Source organism: Crocodylus porosus, unplaced genomic scaffold (genome assembly GCF_001723895.1).
Source record: "Crocodylus porosus isolate Cpor-Errol unplaced genomic scaffold, CroPor_comp1, whole genome shotgun sequence".
NCBI classification, from domain to species: domain Eukaryota; kingdom Metazoa; phylum Chordata; order Crocodylia; family Crocodylidae; genus Crocodylus; species Crocodylus porosus.
The window spans coordinates 162,716,418-162,731,138 of record NW_017728906.1 but is presented as its reverse complement, the minus strand read 5'-3'; the positions used below and the strand labels follow the sequence as shown (position 1 = coordinate 162,731,138).

General features: G+C 36.8%; 1 protein-coding gene across 8 annotated transcripts in view; it reads left to right on the top strand.

Moving 5' to 3' along the window:
• The window catches only part of FRY (FRY microtubule binding protein), a 379,103-nt gene that overhangs the window by 324,210 nt on the left and 40,172 nt on the right, over positions 1 to 14,721 (top strand). For 5 of the 8 annotated variants that reach the window (XM_019530102.1, XM_019530098.1, XM_019530096.1 and 2 more), the window contains 8 exons: positions 1,151 to 1,330; positions 2,604 to 2,765; positions 3,232 to 3,306; positions 4,455 to 4,625; positions 7,366 to 7,374; positions 11,865 to 12,065; positions 12,590 to 12,751; positions 13,052 to 13,057. In XM_019530102.1, coding sequence (XP_019385647.1) covers positions 1,151 to 1,330; positions 2,604 to 2,765; positions 3,232 to 3,306; positions 4,455 to 4,625; positions 7,366 to 7,374; positions 11,865 to 12,065; positions 12,590 to 12,751; positions 13,052 to 13,057 — 966 coding nt within the window. The remainder of the gene's footprint in view (positions 1 to 1,150; positions 1,331 to 2,603; positions 2,766 to 3,231; positions 3,307 to 4,454; positions 4,626 to 7,365; positions 7,375 to 11,864; positions 12,066 to 12,589; positions 12,752 to 13,051; positions 13,058 to 14,721) is intronic. The other 3 variants (XM_019530097.1, XM_019530099.1, XM_019530103.1) reach the window with 1 other exon arrangement.

Sequence of the window (14,721 nt, the reverse complement as noted above, 5' to 3'; positions counted from 1 at the left end):
GCATGGTGAGCTTACTATGTAGACATAGCCTTAGGAACCTCTAAGGTTAGGTAGGGGTTTTGAGGTGATTTTAAAATGACTGTATTTACTCGAATGTAAAACAACCCTGAATTTAAAATGGCCCCCAAATAATTAGATTCTATACATGGAAAACATATGAATTTGTTATAATTTTCCACATATAGAATCTAATTGTTGAAGGGTTGTCTTTGATTCATAACTCCCACCGCTGTAGCAGTGCCAGCAAGTGTGGAGAGTTCAAGCAGTTTGCCCACTTTGTGTGTCTGCCCCCCCCACCCCCTTGCAGCCACTGCTCCCCTCCTCACCCAGCCTCTGCTCCATGCTGGCAGGCTCCATTCCCATTCTAGCCTGGGACACTGAACATGACCCGAGCACAGCCTCCATAGAAGCTGTAGACACGGTGTGCCACTGCTACAGGGCTGGGCTGGGGCTGTGCTCAGTGTCCCAGGCTGTAGCATGGATGGAGCCTGTTGGCACAAAGCAAAGGTAAAAGGGGAGGGATAGGGGCAGGCAGGGAAGCAGAGACTACATGGGGAGGGGCAGCTTAGGTAGAATAAAACCTCATCTTAGACTTGAGTAATTGTTGTAGATCCCTAAAGTGGGAATTAAGTCCTAGGCTCTTTTGTAGATTCACCCCTGGGAAATGACCACCCTGATATACAACATCTGATCCTGTATACCTCTCTCTTTCACTACAGCTGAGACCAGGGGCATAAAAGTAAGGTACTTCAAGTGAAAGAATTCACATTTTGATTGTGCTGTACCATGTGAATATCTTTGCTGTCCACAACCAATAATAATAATAATGCATCTAATTTCAAATAAATACACTCTTACACCTTGGAGAATATATCTTCCTGACCTGGCTAGTAGTTAATTCATGCTCCATAGTATAAGAGTTGATTGCAGTCTTTATTCTTTGTATTGAACTGTGGAAGTTATTCATATAAATGTTCATTCCTTTTAGCATAGTATTTTTGTTCTGCAAGCATCATCACTAGAACTAGAAGTGGATTGAATGGCAAAATGTATGAAGTGTTTAATGCATATAATAAACTGGCTATTATATGATTTTAATGTACGTGAATTCTTACTTCAAATTGTTTTTGTAAATATCCTATGTTTCCAGAGCGTTCACTGGAGGGAAGCCTTAAATATCTTGAAGTTGGTTGTTTCTCGCTCTGCCAGCCTGGTTTTACCTTCCTATCAACACAGTGATCTTTCAAAAATGGAAATACATCGAGTGTGGACCAGTGCATCCAAGGAACTACCAGGGAAAACTTTGGAGTTTCATTTTGATATTTCAGAGGTGGTGCCTACAATTAATGAACTTAAGCTACTTAAAACCATAACTTTCCTCTGTTGTCTAGTAGACAGGTTTTAATTCTATGAGAGTTAAGGAAGTATGAAAGCAGAGATAATCGCACAAAAACATCATATTAAAAGCTTTAGTTTAGGTCCAAAATTAAACTTTAATAACCCATTTGGGATGTCTCCATCTGGAATTCCTAGAATTTATTTTAATAGTCCAGTCGTATCCAACCTAATCGTTCCTTGAGTATAAGGAAAAATAGATATAATGCATTTTTGTGCCTGTATTACAGTTGGCAGCGCTAGTACATGACTTAATTTAAGTATAATTAATTAAAAAGTACAAAAATATGTTATCTAAGTTTGTTATACTGTAAACATATCCTTTGACAGCAGATTTGCACCTTGAGCCTACAGACAGTTAAACACCATCTTAATGTTATACAACTGAGTAGTCCCATTGGTTTTAAGGGGCCACTTGCCTGACTGGAGTTAAGCAAGGGTTTGCATGATTGGAGGGTTTTTCTTGCAATAGCTACTGAGAAATAAAGTTTTAAAAAAATCCTACCATAAAAGGAAATCACTATTTTTCTCATGGTTGTTTATGACCTCAGTTCTACAAGGTACTGACCACCACCGCTAATCTAGTCAAACATTTCAGTATGTGCTTAAATGTTCTGCTGGAGTGGGGTCAGGACAAACCTGTAAAACAACAGCTGTGAGAAATCCAAAGTTTAAGTAAGTGTACTTAACATTTGTTTTCTTCATTTCTTCTGCTGCAGACTAGCTTTTCAGTTGCTTATGACTGCTCACATATTATAGGTGGGGGGACAGGCATGAGAAAGATAAGAACAAATTTTGGAAGAAATATACATGTAGAAACTTACATAGTGTTTGCAAACAAAGGAGAACAAAAAGATTGGCACACAAAAATTTGCCTGCCTTCAGAGTGCATCAATTGCTAAAGCAAGGGTCAGCAAGAATTTTGGGCAAAGTACCAAAAACATCTGCAACTTTGACTTGTACAATGTTGGCGTGCCAGAGGCAGACAGTGTGGGGAGCCACAAGGGGCCTGATCCTTGTGGCCGCACAGCCCTGGCCCTGGTCCCTTCCCCACTATCTGCCCCAAGGTCTGCGTGCCAAACAAAATGCCTGTGTGTGCCATGCTGTGGCACCTCTGCCAGGGGTTGCCTACCCCTGTGTTAAGGGGTGCATTTATAAGCTCATTAACATTCTCGTATGGAATGTAATTTAGTTCTCTCTTACTTAAGACTCCAATAATTGGGAGACGATATGATGAACTTCAGAGTTCTTCTGGACGAGATGGTAAACCCAGGGCAATGGCTGTCACTCGAAGCGCTTCATCAACCTCATCAGGTTCTAATTCCAACGTCCTTGTTCCTGTGAGCTGGAAAAGGCCTCAGTACTCTCAGGTAGACTTCTCTTCCAGCTCTGGTTATGAAAAAAAATCCCAAAGCCGTGCTCCTGAATACAGAATAATATTGCACTGTTGGCTTTTGTTAACTACCAGCTTGAGTAAAATAAAAAGATATATATACAGAATGTATATATTTGTTGCTCTTTTTAACATATCAAATTTAAAATGAGAAAGGCACCAGTCTTGTGCCTGTGCATGTCATTAAATGTACTCCAGTGAATAGTTCCACTTAGAATAGAATTCACAAGCTTGGCTTTAATTTTTAAGTACCAAAAAAATTGGATGCTGCTTTTTATACATTTTTAGATCAGCTCTCTATAGAAGAAAATAATGTCTTTACAATTAAACTGTTCACCAGTGTTTCCTCATTTAGAATTATTAGCCTCTTTGGGTACTCTCTTCAGGAGGATGGATAGATAAGGAAATGATACTACTACTAAACCCTTTTCTTTTCCTTTTAGAAAAGAACAAAAGAAAAGCTGGTACATGTCCTTTCTCTCTGTGGCCAGGAAGTAGGGCTGAGTAAAAACCCTTCAGTAAGTCTTGGCATATTGACCACTTCTTATTGTCATGGTTTTTTTGTGTGTCATTAATTATAAATGCAAAGGGTGTTATTTCCCAGAATCGCTGAGCTGATTTATTGTTCCATGTAACACAATCACCATCAAAGGTAACATTAACTGGTAAATTCTCAGTAGAAAAGACAGCAACTGAATGAGCTGTAGTGTGAGTAACCCCTCACTTCCATATGCAATTCCTTGAGAATAGGGTTGCAAAGAATTTGTTGGGACAGTGACGCTATGGCTGTGAAAGTTAGACCCGTTCTATGGATGGAAGATTTGGGTTTCCAGGACTCCTAAGCTAACTCTTTCCAACAGCACTAAATAAAATTACAGGGGGGAAATGAGGTTTAGGGCCCTGATTTCTTTATTAGATAATTATTCCAATATTAGTCTTTGAGGGAATGAATATTGTCTCATGTAGTAAATGTTCAAAAGACCATTCCATTTTTTTTTATTTAGAGAGGTTTTTTTATTTCAAAGGAAAGATTTGTATTTATCATCTTAAAATAATGATTAAATATTTATAGAAATGTACAAACCTTGAATGCTTTTTGATAGGAAATTAATATTTAAATCTTGCTAGTGTAGACAGATTCTTAGTTTGAGTAAAACTGGTGCCATAAAACAAATAGTTTTTCTCTAATCTACAGTTACAGTTACTTTCTGGTAAGAAAGGAAAAGCTACTGCTGCACAAATTAGTCTGTTTTTGTTTTGTTTTGGTTTGTTTTTTTGCTACTCTCTCCACGGTCTTAAGCATATTTAACTAGAAGTTTTCTGGTAAAAGTATTAACTTATCCCCTCAACAATCTCCTCTGCACTGAGATGTTTGAATATCATTCCCATAAATGTATATAAACATTTAGGCAACATCAGTCTGCAACCATTAGGAGGTAGCAGTTATTTTCTTGGACACGTTCCTGCAGTGTGAAGTTACGTCTTTGTTCAAGTTTAATCTGAAGGCACCTGTCCAACATAAATAATAAAAGAGCATTCTAAAAATATCAGCTGAAGGAATTAGGTGTGTACTGGAAACAGAGTCTTCTGAATAACCAATTACAGCTTTTACTAAGAAACGAACAGAGGGAACAGTTTCTCAAAAGAGAAATCCTTTGAATTGCAGGTTATTTTTTCTTCGTGTGGTGATTTGGATCTGATTGAGCACCAGACAAGCTTGGTGTCCTCAGAAGACGGAACAAGAGAACAAGAGAACATGGATGATTCAAACAGTGAACAACAGTTCAGAGTCTTTAGGGACTTCGATTTCCTTGATGTTGAACTGGAAGATGGGGAGGTATGGTATACTCTCTCTGAAATGGCTTTGCTTAAACGTTTCTCTGGGTAAAATATAATTTGACATTCTTACCACTAAATAATGAACTCTTTAAAACAAAAATAACTATGACTGTAAACTCAATCTTTAGTTGGGTTATTTATAATTGTCAGATACTGTTATTGCAGTAGCATAACATTTTTAGTGAGTTACCACGCCCTTCCTCTCTGACTCCACTTCAAGATATGATGCAAAATTATTACTGAAAGGCAAAGCTGAAGCTTTAGCAACAATACAGATATCAAGTTTCTCTAATTTTAAAGTGGCTGAAGATCACAAATCATTAATATAATACATGTGTAGACTTTAAATATTAGACCATAAAACAAAATTGTTTTAAAATTAGTTCCTTCTTCAATAATCTCCCAAAACTTGAATTCCAATTCTTAGGTTCTGTCTACTCCCACAACAGTTAATGAAATCACCAGCACTTAAAGGTAGACAGCCTCTCCTCTCTTTAGGTGTTAATGATTTCATCCGGTCTTGCAGGAGTAAAACAGAACCCTGAGGGCCTGACATCAGGTCTTGGCAGGTGAAGTCTGTCAGTTAATCTTTAATTACAACTGCTACAAAGGAAATGCAATTAAGTGTGCATCATACAGTTGAGGGACAGAGTTGTTGGGCTGTGGAATTTTTTAAAATTGTTAAACTGTTCAACAAGTCTGTATCAATGGTGAATAGTTCTTAAGTTGGACAGAAATGAACAAGAAGTTCATATCCAATGTGAGATATCTCACATTGTTAAAAATCCAGGTACGTGCATTTAGAATGCAAACCTTTGACCAACCTGATAGCTCAGCAGGTCTGTCTTGCCACAGTGGAGATGCAGATTGGATATGAATTTGCTCAGACATCACTCTTAGCCTTGAGAAGAAATGTGTGCAGCAGAGTTCACCTGCACCCCCACCACTGGTCATTACTAGGAGCAGAGAGGCAGTCCAACATTCCCATTACTAGGAGTAGTCAGATGATATATCTGCAAACTTTTCTTTCCATTGATGAGATAGAAGAGAGATTTCATGAGGCCTCTCTCCTTCCCTATTTTCCAAGCTGGTTGTTTTGTCATACTCTCCACATCAAAATGTTGTTGTTATGATTGGCAGCCTCTACCCAAAGTGGTCCCTCAACTGGAAAAGCAAGGGTTTTGATTTGCAAGGGTTGAAGTATGTGGACAGAGCTGTTTGGGGAAACTTTCACACACCAGATAATTATAACAGCAATTTCCTTTTGTCTTTAAAAAATGGTTGCAGTTGTTATATATTCATTTACAATATAGTCATAATTTATAACCCTATTTTATAACCCTATTTGGATGTTGATTTTGTTGGATCAATTATCAGAATGATAAAATAGCACAAGAATCATGCAAACAGGATTACTCCTTATTCACTGGCTGAAAATTAAGGGAATTATTTCTTCCCTTCAGCTACTGAAATCAGATGGTAGAAGAAAGGTTCAGTATTTAGCCAGAGCCAAGATTTAAAAGGTATACAAGACAGCAAACCAACTAGCAACCTCTTACTACTATGCAGGAGTAGTAGCATTAATCAAGATTAGAAGGCCTTCAACTAGATTGGTGCTCCTTAAACCTGGCACAGGCTCATCCCTGTCCCAGAATTTAGGCCCTGATTCTGAAAAGATTTGACAATATGTTTAATTTCAGGACTGAGGCTAAATTAGGTAATATCAAATACAAGAATGGGGTAAATGGCTGTAACATAAAACCAGCCAATCATGCTTGGTTGAGGTGTGCAACATACCTTGTAGTGGTAATTCATTGTAAATTTAAAAAGTTAATACTCTAAAACAGATTAATTCCTATTACTGAGTTAGGCCTCATCATAGGGAAGACTTTCAGTGACCTTACCACTGACCATACCAAATATGTAACAGTTATGGAGTCAGGTAGAAATGGAGAATAAATTTCCTGGAGTAACTAGTTCCTCCTTTCTGGGAGTAATCTCCACTGCAGATTTATATGTTTTGGCTTTCCCAGAATTGAACTGCTGATGATAGAGCTTTCTCTTTCTTAATCTTTAAATTTAAACCTATATTTTGGTGCCCTTGGAGCAAGTATCCAACTTCTCTGTTTTTACATAGAATGAAAACTAAAAATACATTTAACAAAAACCTCAAACACTATATGAAAAGCCTCATACCTCAGACTTTGTAGGCCAAAATCTAACCCAGACTAAATTAATCCCTGGAAATCATTTGAACGATGGCAGCATCACTGAACAATCTAATGTATGTTCTGTTACTAAACTTTCCACTCTTTTGACATACTGTAAATCTAACATTTTGAAAAAATTCAGCCCTGCTGTGCAAGGTCATTTCTCTATGACTTCATCATACCACTGGCATCAGGTCTGAATTTGATATGCATAAATATGAATAAAACAGTGTTGGGAAGCTCAGAGTGGCACAAACGCAAGCATCTATTTTGGAAACACTTACAATATGAACAGGTCGATACTGAGTGCATCATTCCCAGGTCACAAGATGTGAATGTTTGCTATTTAATAAAGAGGTCAAAACACATGATACAATATTTTTTTAAAATTCAAGGTAGGACAGTAGATTATCTGATGGCATTATTTACTATTGTAGAACAAATGTTTTAAGTCTATGGAATCTTTAATACAGTAATTTTAAATAGACTTTTTTATTTGTTTTTCTATCTATTATATCTGCTATCCAGGAACTTCAGGTAAGATAATGTTATTTGAACTCAGATGTGCTAGTAGATGCTATGCATTATTGCAAATGTTTATATAAAAGAATATCACAGCTTTTTTTTCTCTTTTGGAGAGAGCGAGTTGGGGGGAGGGGAGCGAAAGAATGTGAAGTAGGGTGTTTCTTTTGCTGGCCTACTCTAGAAATACTTCAGACAGCTAGAAAGATTGATTTTTAAATCATTAAATTAATTTGGGTTGAATTTTTATATGAATGTGATTTTTTGTGTTTTTAAAATAACTTTTTCAAAAAACTAATTGATTTTAGGCAAAATTCACTCACTTTTTATTTTATGTTTTACAAAATAACCAGTTGTCTTTCTAAATAATTTCAGTACACAACTAGAACACAGAAACTAAAAAACTTAAAATTAATGTCTCATTAAGAATATAATAAAATACAACAAAGTTGTAGCATTTGTTCAGTGTTAAGTAACTGACCATTCTTAATTTCCACACTGAAGTTCATGTGGTACCTTTGTTCCTATTAGTATGCTAGTAAAACTGAAATATGCAGCCTCTGTTATGTCCTTCAATAGTCCAAATTTCTCCCTAAATGAAAAACAATTTTGCTGGCATTGTATTTCTATAATACTGTAAAACTATTCATGCTTAACTGCTCACATGACCTGTCAATCAAATTTATTGCAATAAAACAAGTTGTAAGAGTCAAATTAATAGGGCTGTGTGAAACAGCACCATTTCATTTCGACTTCTGTTTTGCCGTTTTGAAGGGACAGAGTTTCATTTCATTTTGAAACACCGTTCCATTTCATTTTGTCAAAACTGTTTTGCTGTTTTGACACGTTTTGATGTTTCTCCCATAGGCTGTAATGGGGAATCATGAAACTGCCTATAACTTTATCATTTCTTTCCTGATTCAAACGAAAACACAAAGCTGAGGCCACAAAGTCTGTCAAGTTTCAAGGAGATAGGTGCAGCGGTTTCTGGGAAACTGCATCTCAAATTCTTGAAAGCAAAACTCGTGTTACTTGTAAGTGTGAAGGCACAGGAGGGTGAAAACAGCTGGCATGGTAGCATGTTATGAGGCCATGAAGCCTGCCAGGTTTCAAGGAGATAGGTGAAGAGGTTTCTGGGAAACTGCACCTCAAGCTGTTGACAAGCAAAACTCGTGACCTGTGACTTCGTGTATGTGCTAAGGCACACCCTCACCAGTGCTGGGACCCCAGAGCACTGGGATTGGAAGGGACCTCAGGGAAGGATCACAGTCACTGCCCAGCTACATAGTCAATGTCAGAGCAGCCCTTCCCCCCACTTCCCCCTCCCTCTCCTTACTTTCTGTTTCCCTGCAAGCAAGCACAGCTTCAGCTTCAAAATTCAGAACATTTCAAAAGTTTCAAAATGTTTGGACTCCCTCATTTCATTTTGAGGCTGTTTTGAAGCCTTTCATTTTGTTTCAATTTTGTTGTTTTGAACTCGAAACAAGTCAAAACACCATCATAACGAAACAGCTGGCAAAATTTCACACAGCCTATGAGGTAAGGTGTGCTTTTTTTGCAGGATTGGGGCCTAAATCTGTAACCTTTCAACTTCATGTAAAAAATTGAAACAACACAAGAACTTAGTACAAGATAGCAAACAGCAGCAACAATGTTGCCTGTCTGTTTCTAGTAACAGCCACACTGGGCTAGGTGCTGTAGAAACAAATAAAAAATGGCCTCTGTCCCAAAAAGCTTATGCTCCAGACAAAAGCATATTGAAATTCTGTATATTCTCAGATTACTAGGGCATAGCTAGTTTAAATGCACAACATTTATGTTTAGGTACCATGCTATTTGTATTCAAAGTTAGTTATAACTTGTCAACCAAGCAAAGTGAATTCTTGTCTGAATAAGGTTAGTGTGATTCCTGTGAGCTTGTTGGGGAGACAACATTGATCCTCCTGGTAAAGAGTCCTGGGGGTTCTGTTCCCTTTTATTTAAACACAGAAGTCCCAATTTCAGTATAGATTGTAGTCATGGTTAGAGTGCATGCAGAGCAGATCTAACCCAACTACTAAATAATTATGATTGTTAGGGTCTCCTGTAACATCTTGCCATGTTTTAGGGGTTGAAATGGCTGATTTTCATTGGAATGACTTGTGTTCATTACTAGTATCTTTACAGTATAGGTGAATTCTCTTTAACTGCAAGTAGAGAAGAATAGCCTCTCATAGCAATCCTTCTCCCTTGATAATTTTGATTGTTTTTTTTCAACAATTTTTTTTTTATGATGCAGAAATCCTGCCATATTATACATATGCCAGCTACTCACTGAATTCAGTGCCAGTTTGTATTTATTGACAAGATCAGGCCCTCCCAGTTACTTTATGAATATTTCACCTTTTCTGCTATCCTCCTCTCATGCATCTATGGTTTCTTTTCCTTTGTTGTATTTCCTTTCACTCTGTCTTCCCCACTTTTTGCTTATTACATTTACCATGCATTGCCTTCCGTTTTATTTCTCATCCTTTTGCCCCAGTCTTTCTTCCTTGAGCAATTTCAAGAAGGATTAGCACCAGAAAAAATTACTGTCAAACTTCTGTTGTACCAGCTGCCAAGTAAAACCAGTAGAAATTTGACTAGCATTTGGCATCATGAGAACAAGCATGAAACCAGTGTATTTTCTGAGAGACAACTGGTGTCTTGTGGAGATGTTCCACTGATGCAGTTGCTTGTGGCTTTCATGTTGGGATGAAAAGCAATTAACTAAAATATACAAATAGTAGGAAAATCTAAAATAGTTTTTTACAATTCCAGGAGGCAAACTTTCTTACTCATTGAATGTGGTTTCTCTTCTTTTCTAATGATGACCTCTGGATCCTAACTCCAAATATGAAAATTAAAATATTCTTCTAACACTGTATCTAACTCCCTGGCTTCATTGTCAGTTTGCTGTTGACTCCAGAGGATCAACCAAATTTTTCACTTGACATAGCTACTAGAGCTGTATACATCCTTCCTTGTTTTTATTTTCCTCTGTCTTCAGTCCTGAAGGGCTAGTTCACTTTGCTGTGCAGAGCTTTTCTGCTCAGCATTGATCTGTTAAATTTCTTTTCATTAAAAAGCATAGATCCAAAATGATGTAATGATTGATTTAAAATAAGTTTGCCACCTGAATTCATTGCTGCTTATACACTTCTTGACCTCTTTTTAGTAAAGCAGTGGTATAAAACTCAATGGGACTATTTCTTTGCCTAAAGTTGCTTAACTAGCTTGATGAAAAAAGGCCTATTATGTAGGGTTTTATTCTGCATGGATGCAGCCTAATTGGTTCCTATAAAATGCTTCATCTGTAACACCTAATTTTTTTAGGATTTTTTTTTTCTTCTAGAGTACTGATTTAAAATGAAATTTGTGAACTGTAAAAAATAATTCTCCTCTATAATTTTTTTCATGTTGATGTGTTATAAGGGCCTTTTAAGTAAGGGTGAAAAGTATGTAGTCTTGGGGCCTTCCATTGGGTTTACATGGGTGGACACTTGTACTTGTGGAAGGCCCTTGTCATTCCAGAGGGCCTGCGCAAAGAAATTAAGTTATGCTTATGTTTAAGCGTTGACAGGAACAGCCCCTAACTTGATCACAGATTAGTGAAATGGTCTATCTGCAAAGCACTGGTAATGCATAAAGTAAATAATGGAAAATAGTTTTAATTCCTTTCATTTGCAAGTTTTCCCAGTTCTGAAAATAATTATGCATAACGCTTAAAATTAACTCATGTTTATATAATTGTGTGTAGGATCAGAACCTAAAGTAAGTATTGGATGTTCAGACAGAAACTGGATTTCCAAGCTGCCTGTGTCCTTTTAAAAAGTGGAATCTAATTCCAAACTAGTCCTCTTACTGTTGGGGGAAAACAATCAGTCTTAGACCTAAAATAAAAGTAAAAAAGCTGTGCTGCTTTAGCTATTGCGTTATGCATGCTGTCTTAAGAGCTGCATTCAAATATACTTTAACTCTGCTTTTCATTATTGTGTTCATATATGTAATACAGAGACTCTAAAATCTTTAACATATGGTTTGCTATGGAAATATTGCTATAAAGATATAACAAATTTTTGTTCCTAATGTTTTAAAATAACATGGGAAAAATCTTTTCAGGTTGCTTTTATTTTTTTTATCTAGCCTACCACTGTTTCATTGATACTGAGATTTACATAGACATGCTTATGAAAATATAAAAGTATTTTTTTAACTAGTTAAAGCATGAAAAAATACTTAATATTCAAATAATGAATACCCATTTAACTTTCATTTCCATGCTTATGCTCTTACTTCCAGATGAAATCTTAAAAAATGTCAAAAGTTCCAGCATACTTTGTTGCTTAAAATTGCATTCATATTGGAATTGTACTAGATAGCCTGTCAAAACAATTCTTCTGTTAAATTAGAACAAATTATAAAATTACTTTCCAAACCACTAATATGATGACAAGGAAAGCAAACTAATCTGTGTATGGTTTCAGGGTGAGAGTATGGACAATTTCAACTGGGGAGTGCGCAGACGTTCTCTAGATAGTCTGGACAAGTGTGATATGCAGCTTCTGGAGGAAAGCCAGCTCTCAGGAAGTACACCCAGTCTAAATAAAATGAACCATGAGGACTCTGATGAGTCATCAGAGGAGGAGGACCTAACAACAAGCCAAATCTTGGAACACTCAGACCTTGTAAGTTGTTCAATTATAGATTATAAATAGCGCTTTTTAATAAACTGACTTTTTACATTTCTCTTGCCTACATGGAACCTGGTCAGCTGGAACTGCAGAACAAGTTTCAGGTTTCTGAATGCCTCCTTGCTGTTTGCTTTGCCTTCAGTTGCAAATGTAAAAAAAAGTTTGATTCAAGTTCTAAACACAGGAAACGTCAAATCTGATAAGTAGCACTTTTTCAGTGAGCTATTGTATCCCAGATTTGTGTAAGTGGCTGATGTGAAATTCTTTGGGTATGCAAAATTTAGAAAATGTAGCAAGGTTCCATTTTTGTGAGCAGCATTAGATTTTTAAGTATTTGTTACTGGGATGCTTAAAACGATTTAAAGGAAAGCATTTAAAATATTATAAGATGAATAAGTACACAAGATACTAAACAGTAGTACAAAGATGACATTAACCCAATGTTCATATCTTGTGTATAGAAAAAAGCCGTGTGGCAGAGTTGCTTCATACTTCTTTTTTTTGTGTTTTTTTAACAGATCATAACTCTTTCTCCCTCTGAGGATACAAATCACATAGACTCACTGTCTACATCATGTGATACAACCTCAGCAGACCCTCCTCATTTTAACATGAGAACATCTAACTTTGAAGTCTCTTTGCCTGATATGAACAATCTCCAAGTGTCTGAAGTCTCTAAGGTGAAGGGGGTTTTGGTAATTTTTTTTATTACAGTTCCTCTTATATTAACTTTTTGCTGTTGTTTTTAAAATTCCATGAGGGAATTTCATTGCCTGGATGATTAGATTCCCTCTATCTCCCTTTGTTTGTTGTGGGTTTCTAATGTATGTATTCACACATTCCTGTGTGACAGATACACTTTATTTTTACATTGGTCTCTTTCTAGTAAATTGATTTGATTTTAGTGAAGGAGGATTTTAAATCAAGTATTTTACATACAGCAAGAATGCCTCTGACTAATGGCAAGATAAATGTATGAGTCTGAAGTTGCAGTGCTTAAAGAATACTTCTCATGTTCTTCATACTGATTTTAAAGGGCAATACGCTAACTAGGGTGTGGGTGTATGCATGTACTCTGAGACTTTTTTGAATGTGGGAAACTTTTGTACAGTTGTATTCATTGAACTTCATTCTTGCTTTTTAGCATACTGCCTGAATATTAAATGCCCAATTGTAGTATTAAGCTTCATTTAGACAAAAAGGGGTAAAAACCAATTCTATGTAGCTCTGTAAAGCCAACCACACCCGAGACAAGAGTTTGGTTCTATATAGTTTTTTAGCCAATCTTCCTTATCAATGTTTCTAGCAGGGTTTATTTTTTCTTTTAGGCTCTTCTTCCATTTATGACTTTCTGAGTTCTTCTTCCTCCCTCCCTCTCTTTCTCGCACATTCATAAACACATGCACACATGCTAGAAAAGAAAAGGGAGAAAAATAAGTAATACATATAGTCTCCAGTAATTTCAATATTTTTGTTGTAGCATTATGACACAATGGAGTTGCCAGGCTTTCCTTGTTGTGGCTGAGTTGCGAATATCCTACAAAATAGGAGCATAAGTGAGGCAAGAGAAGTAAATAAATGGAGTTGAATTGTGCTGGCATTGGTCTTATTCCAACTAGATATAGTCAAAGAGCTTCTTTTGTAGAATATGACTACAGACTGCCTGATGCCAGTGTCACTGTATGTTTTTAGAATCCTATTAATAATTATTGATTTATAAATTCAGAGTATTTGACCACTATTCATAAATATCACTTGCTTCATGTTGGTCTGATTATTGGTTTTTTTAAACTAGCACTATGAAAATCCATGTAATTCATCAGTCCTCATGTCTGAAACAAGGTTGAAGGCATTCATATTGTAAAAAAAAAAAAAAGGGGAGGAGAAGGAAAAAAACACAGGTAAACTGTTGAGCTAATGCACAGAATAGACTAGTCCTGAAACAGGTTTAACGTTTATGAAGCACATAACCAAACTGAAGGAGACTTGGAAACACAAGATAATAGTGGCATTTGACAAGCTTTATTTGAAAAGCTTTCTTAATGCTTTTTAACAAGTTTCTTGCTACCAGTGTACAGCCTAGTTTCAAAACAATCTAGGGTCAACATATAAACAGAGCTAAAATGCCTGTTTACGTGGGAAGTTTGATGTTTAACTGCATACAAACAAAATAATTCTTCTAATGTTTAGTTGAGAGATGTTCAACTGCAAGTGTCAGACTAACCTAGTAAATACAAAGTTCCTCTTCCCCATTTCCTCTGTCTGTATTTTTCTCAGGAGTTCTGAAAGATCAGCAACACAGAGGAGTTGTTACTTTTTGGTACTCTGTGGGTGTATCTACACATGCGCTTTACTGCAAAGTTGAACAGTTAGCTCTGCCATAAAGTGTCAATGTCTACATGTAAGCCAATATTAATTACACTTACAGCAGAGTAATTAAGGGCAATGAAACACAAGTGTAGATGGTGGCAGGGGCTGGCTGGAGCATGAGAGGGTACTGCTAAGTGCAGCAACTGCCTGCTGCATGACTGCACACTTTAGCACTCTTATGTCCCCACCAGCCACTCTGCTGTCTGACCCCACCACCTGGAGCCCAGGGCTGAACCCCTGAACCTACTGCTAGGGCTACTCTGCCCTGGCTTAAACTGCT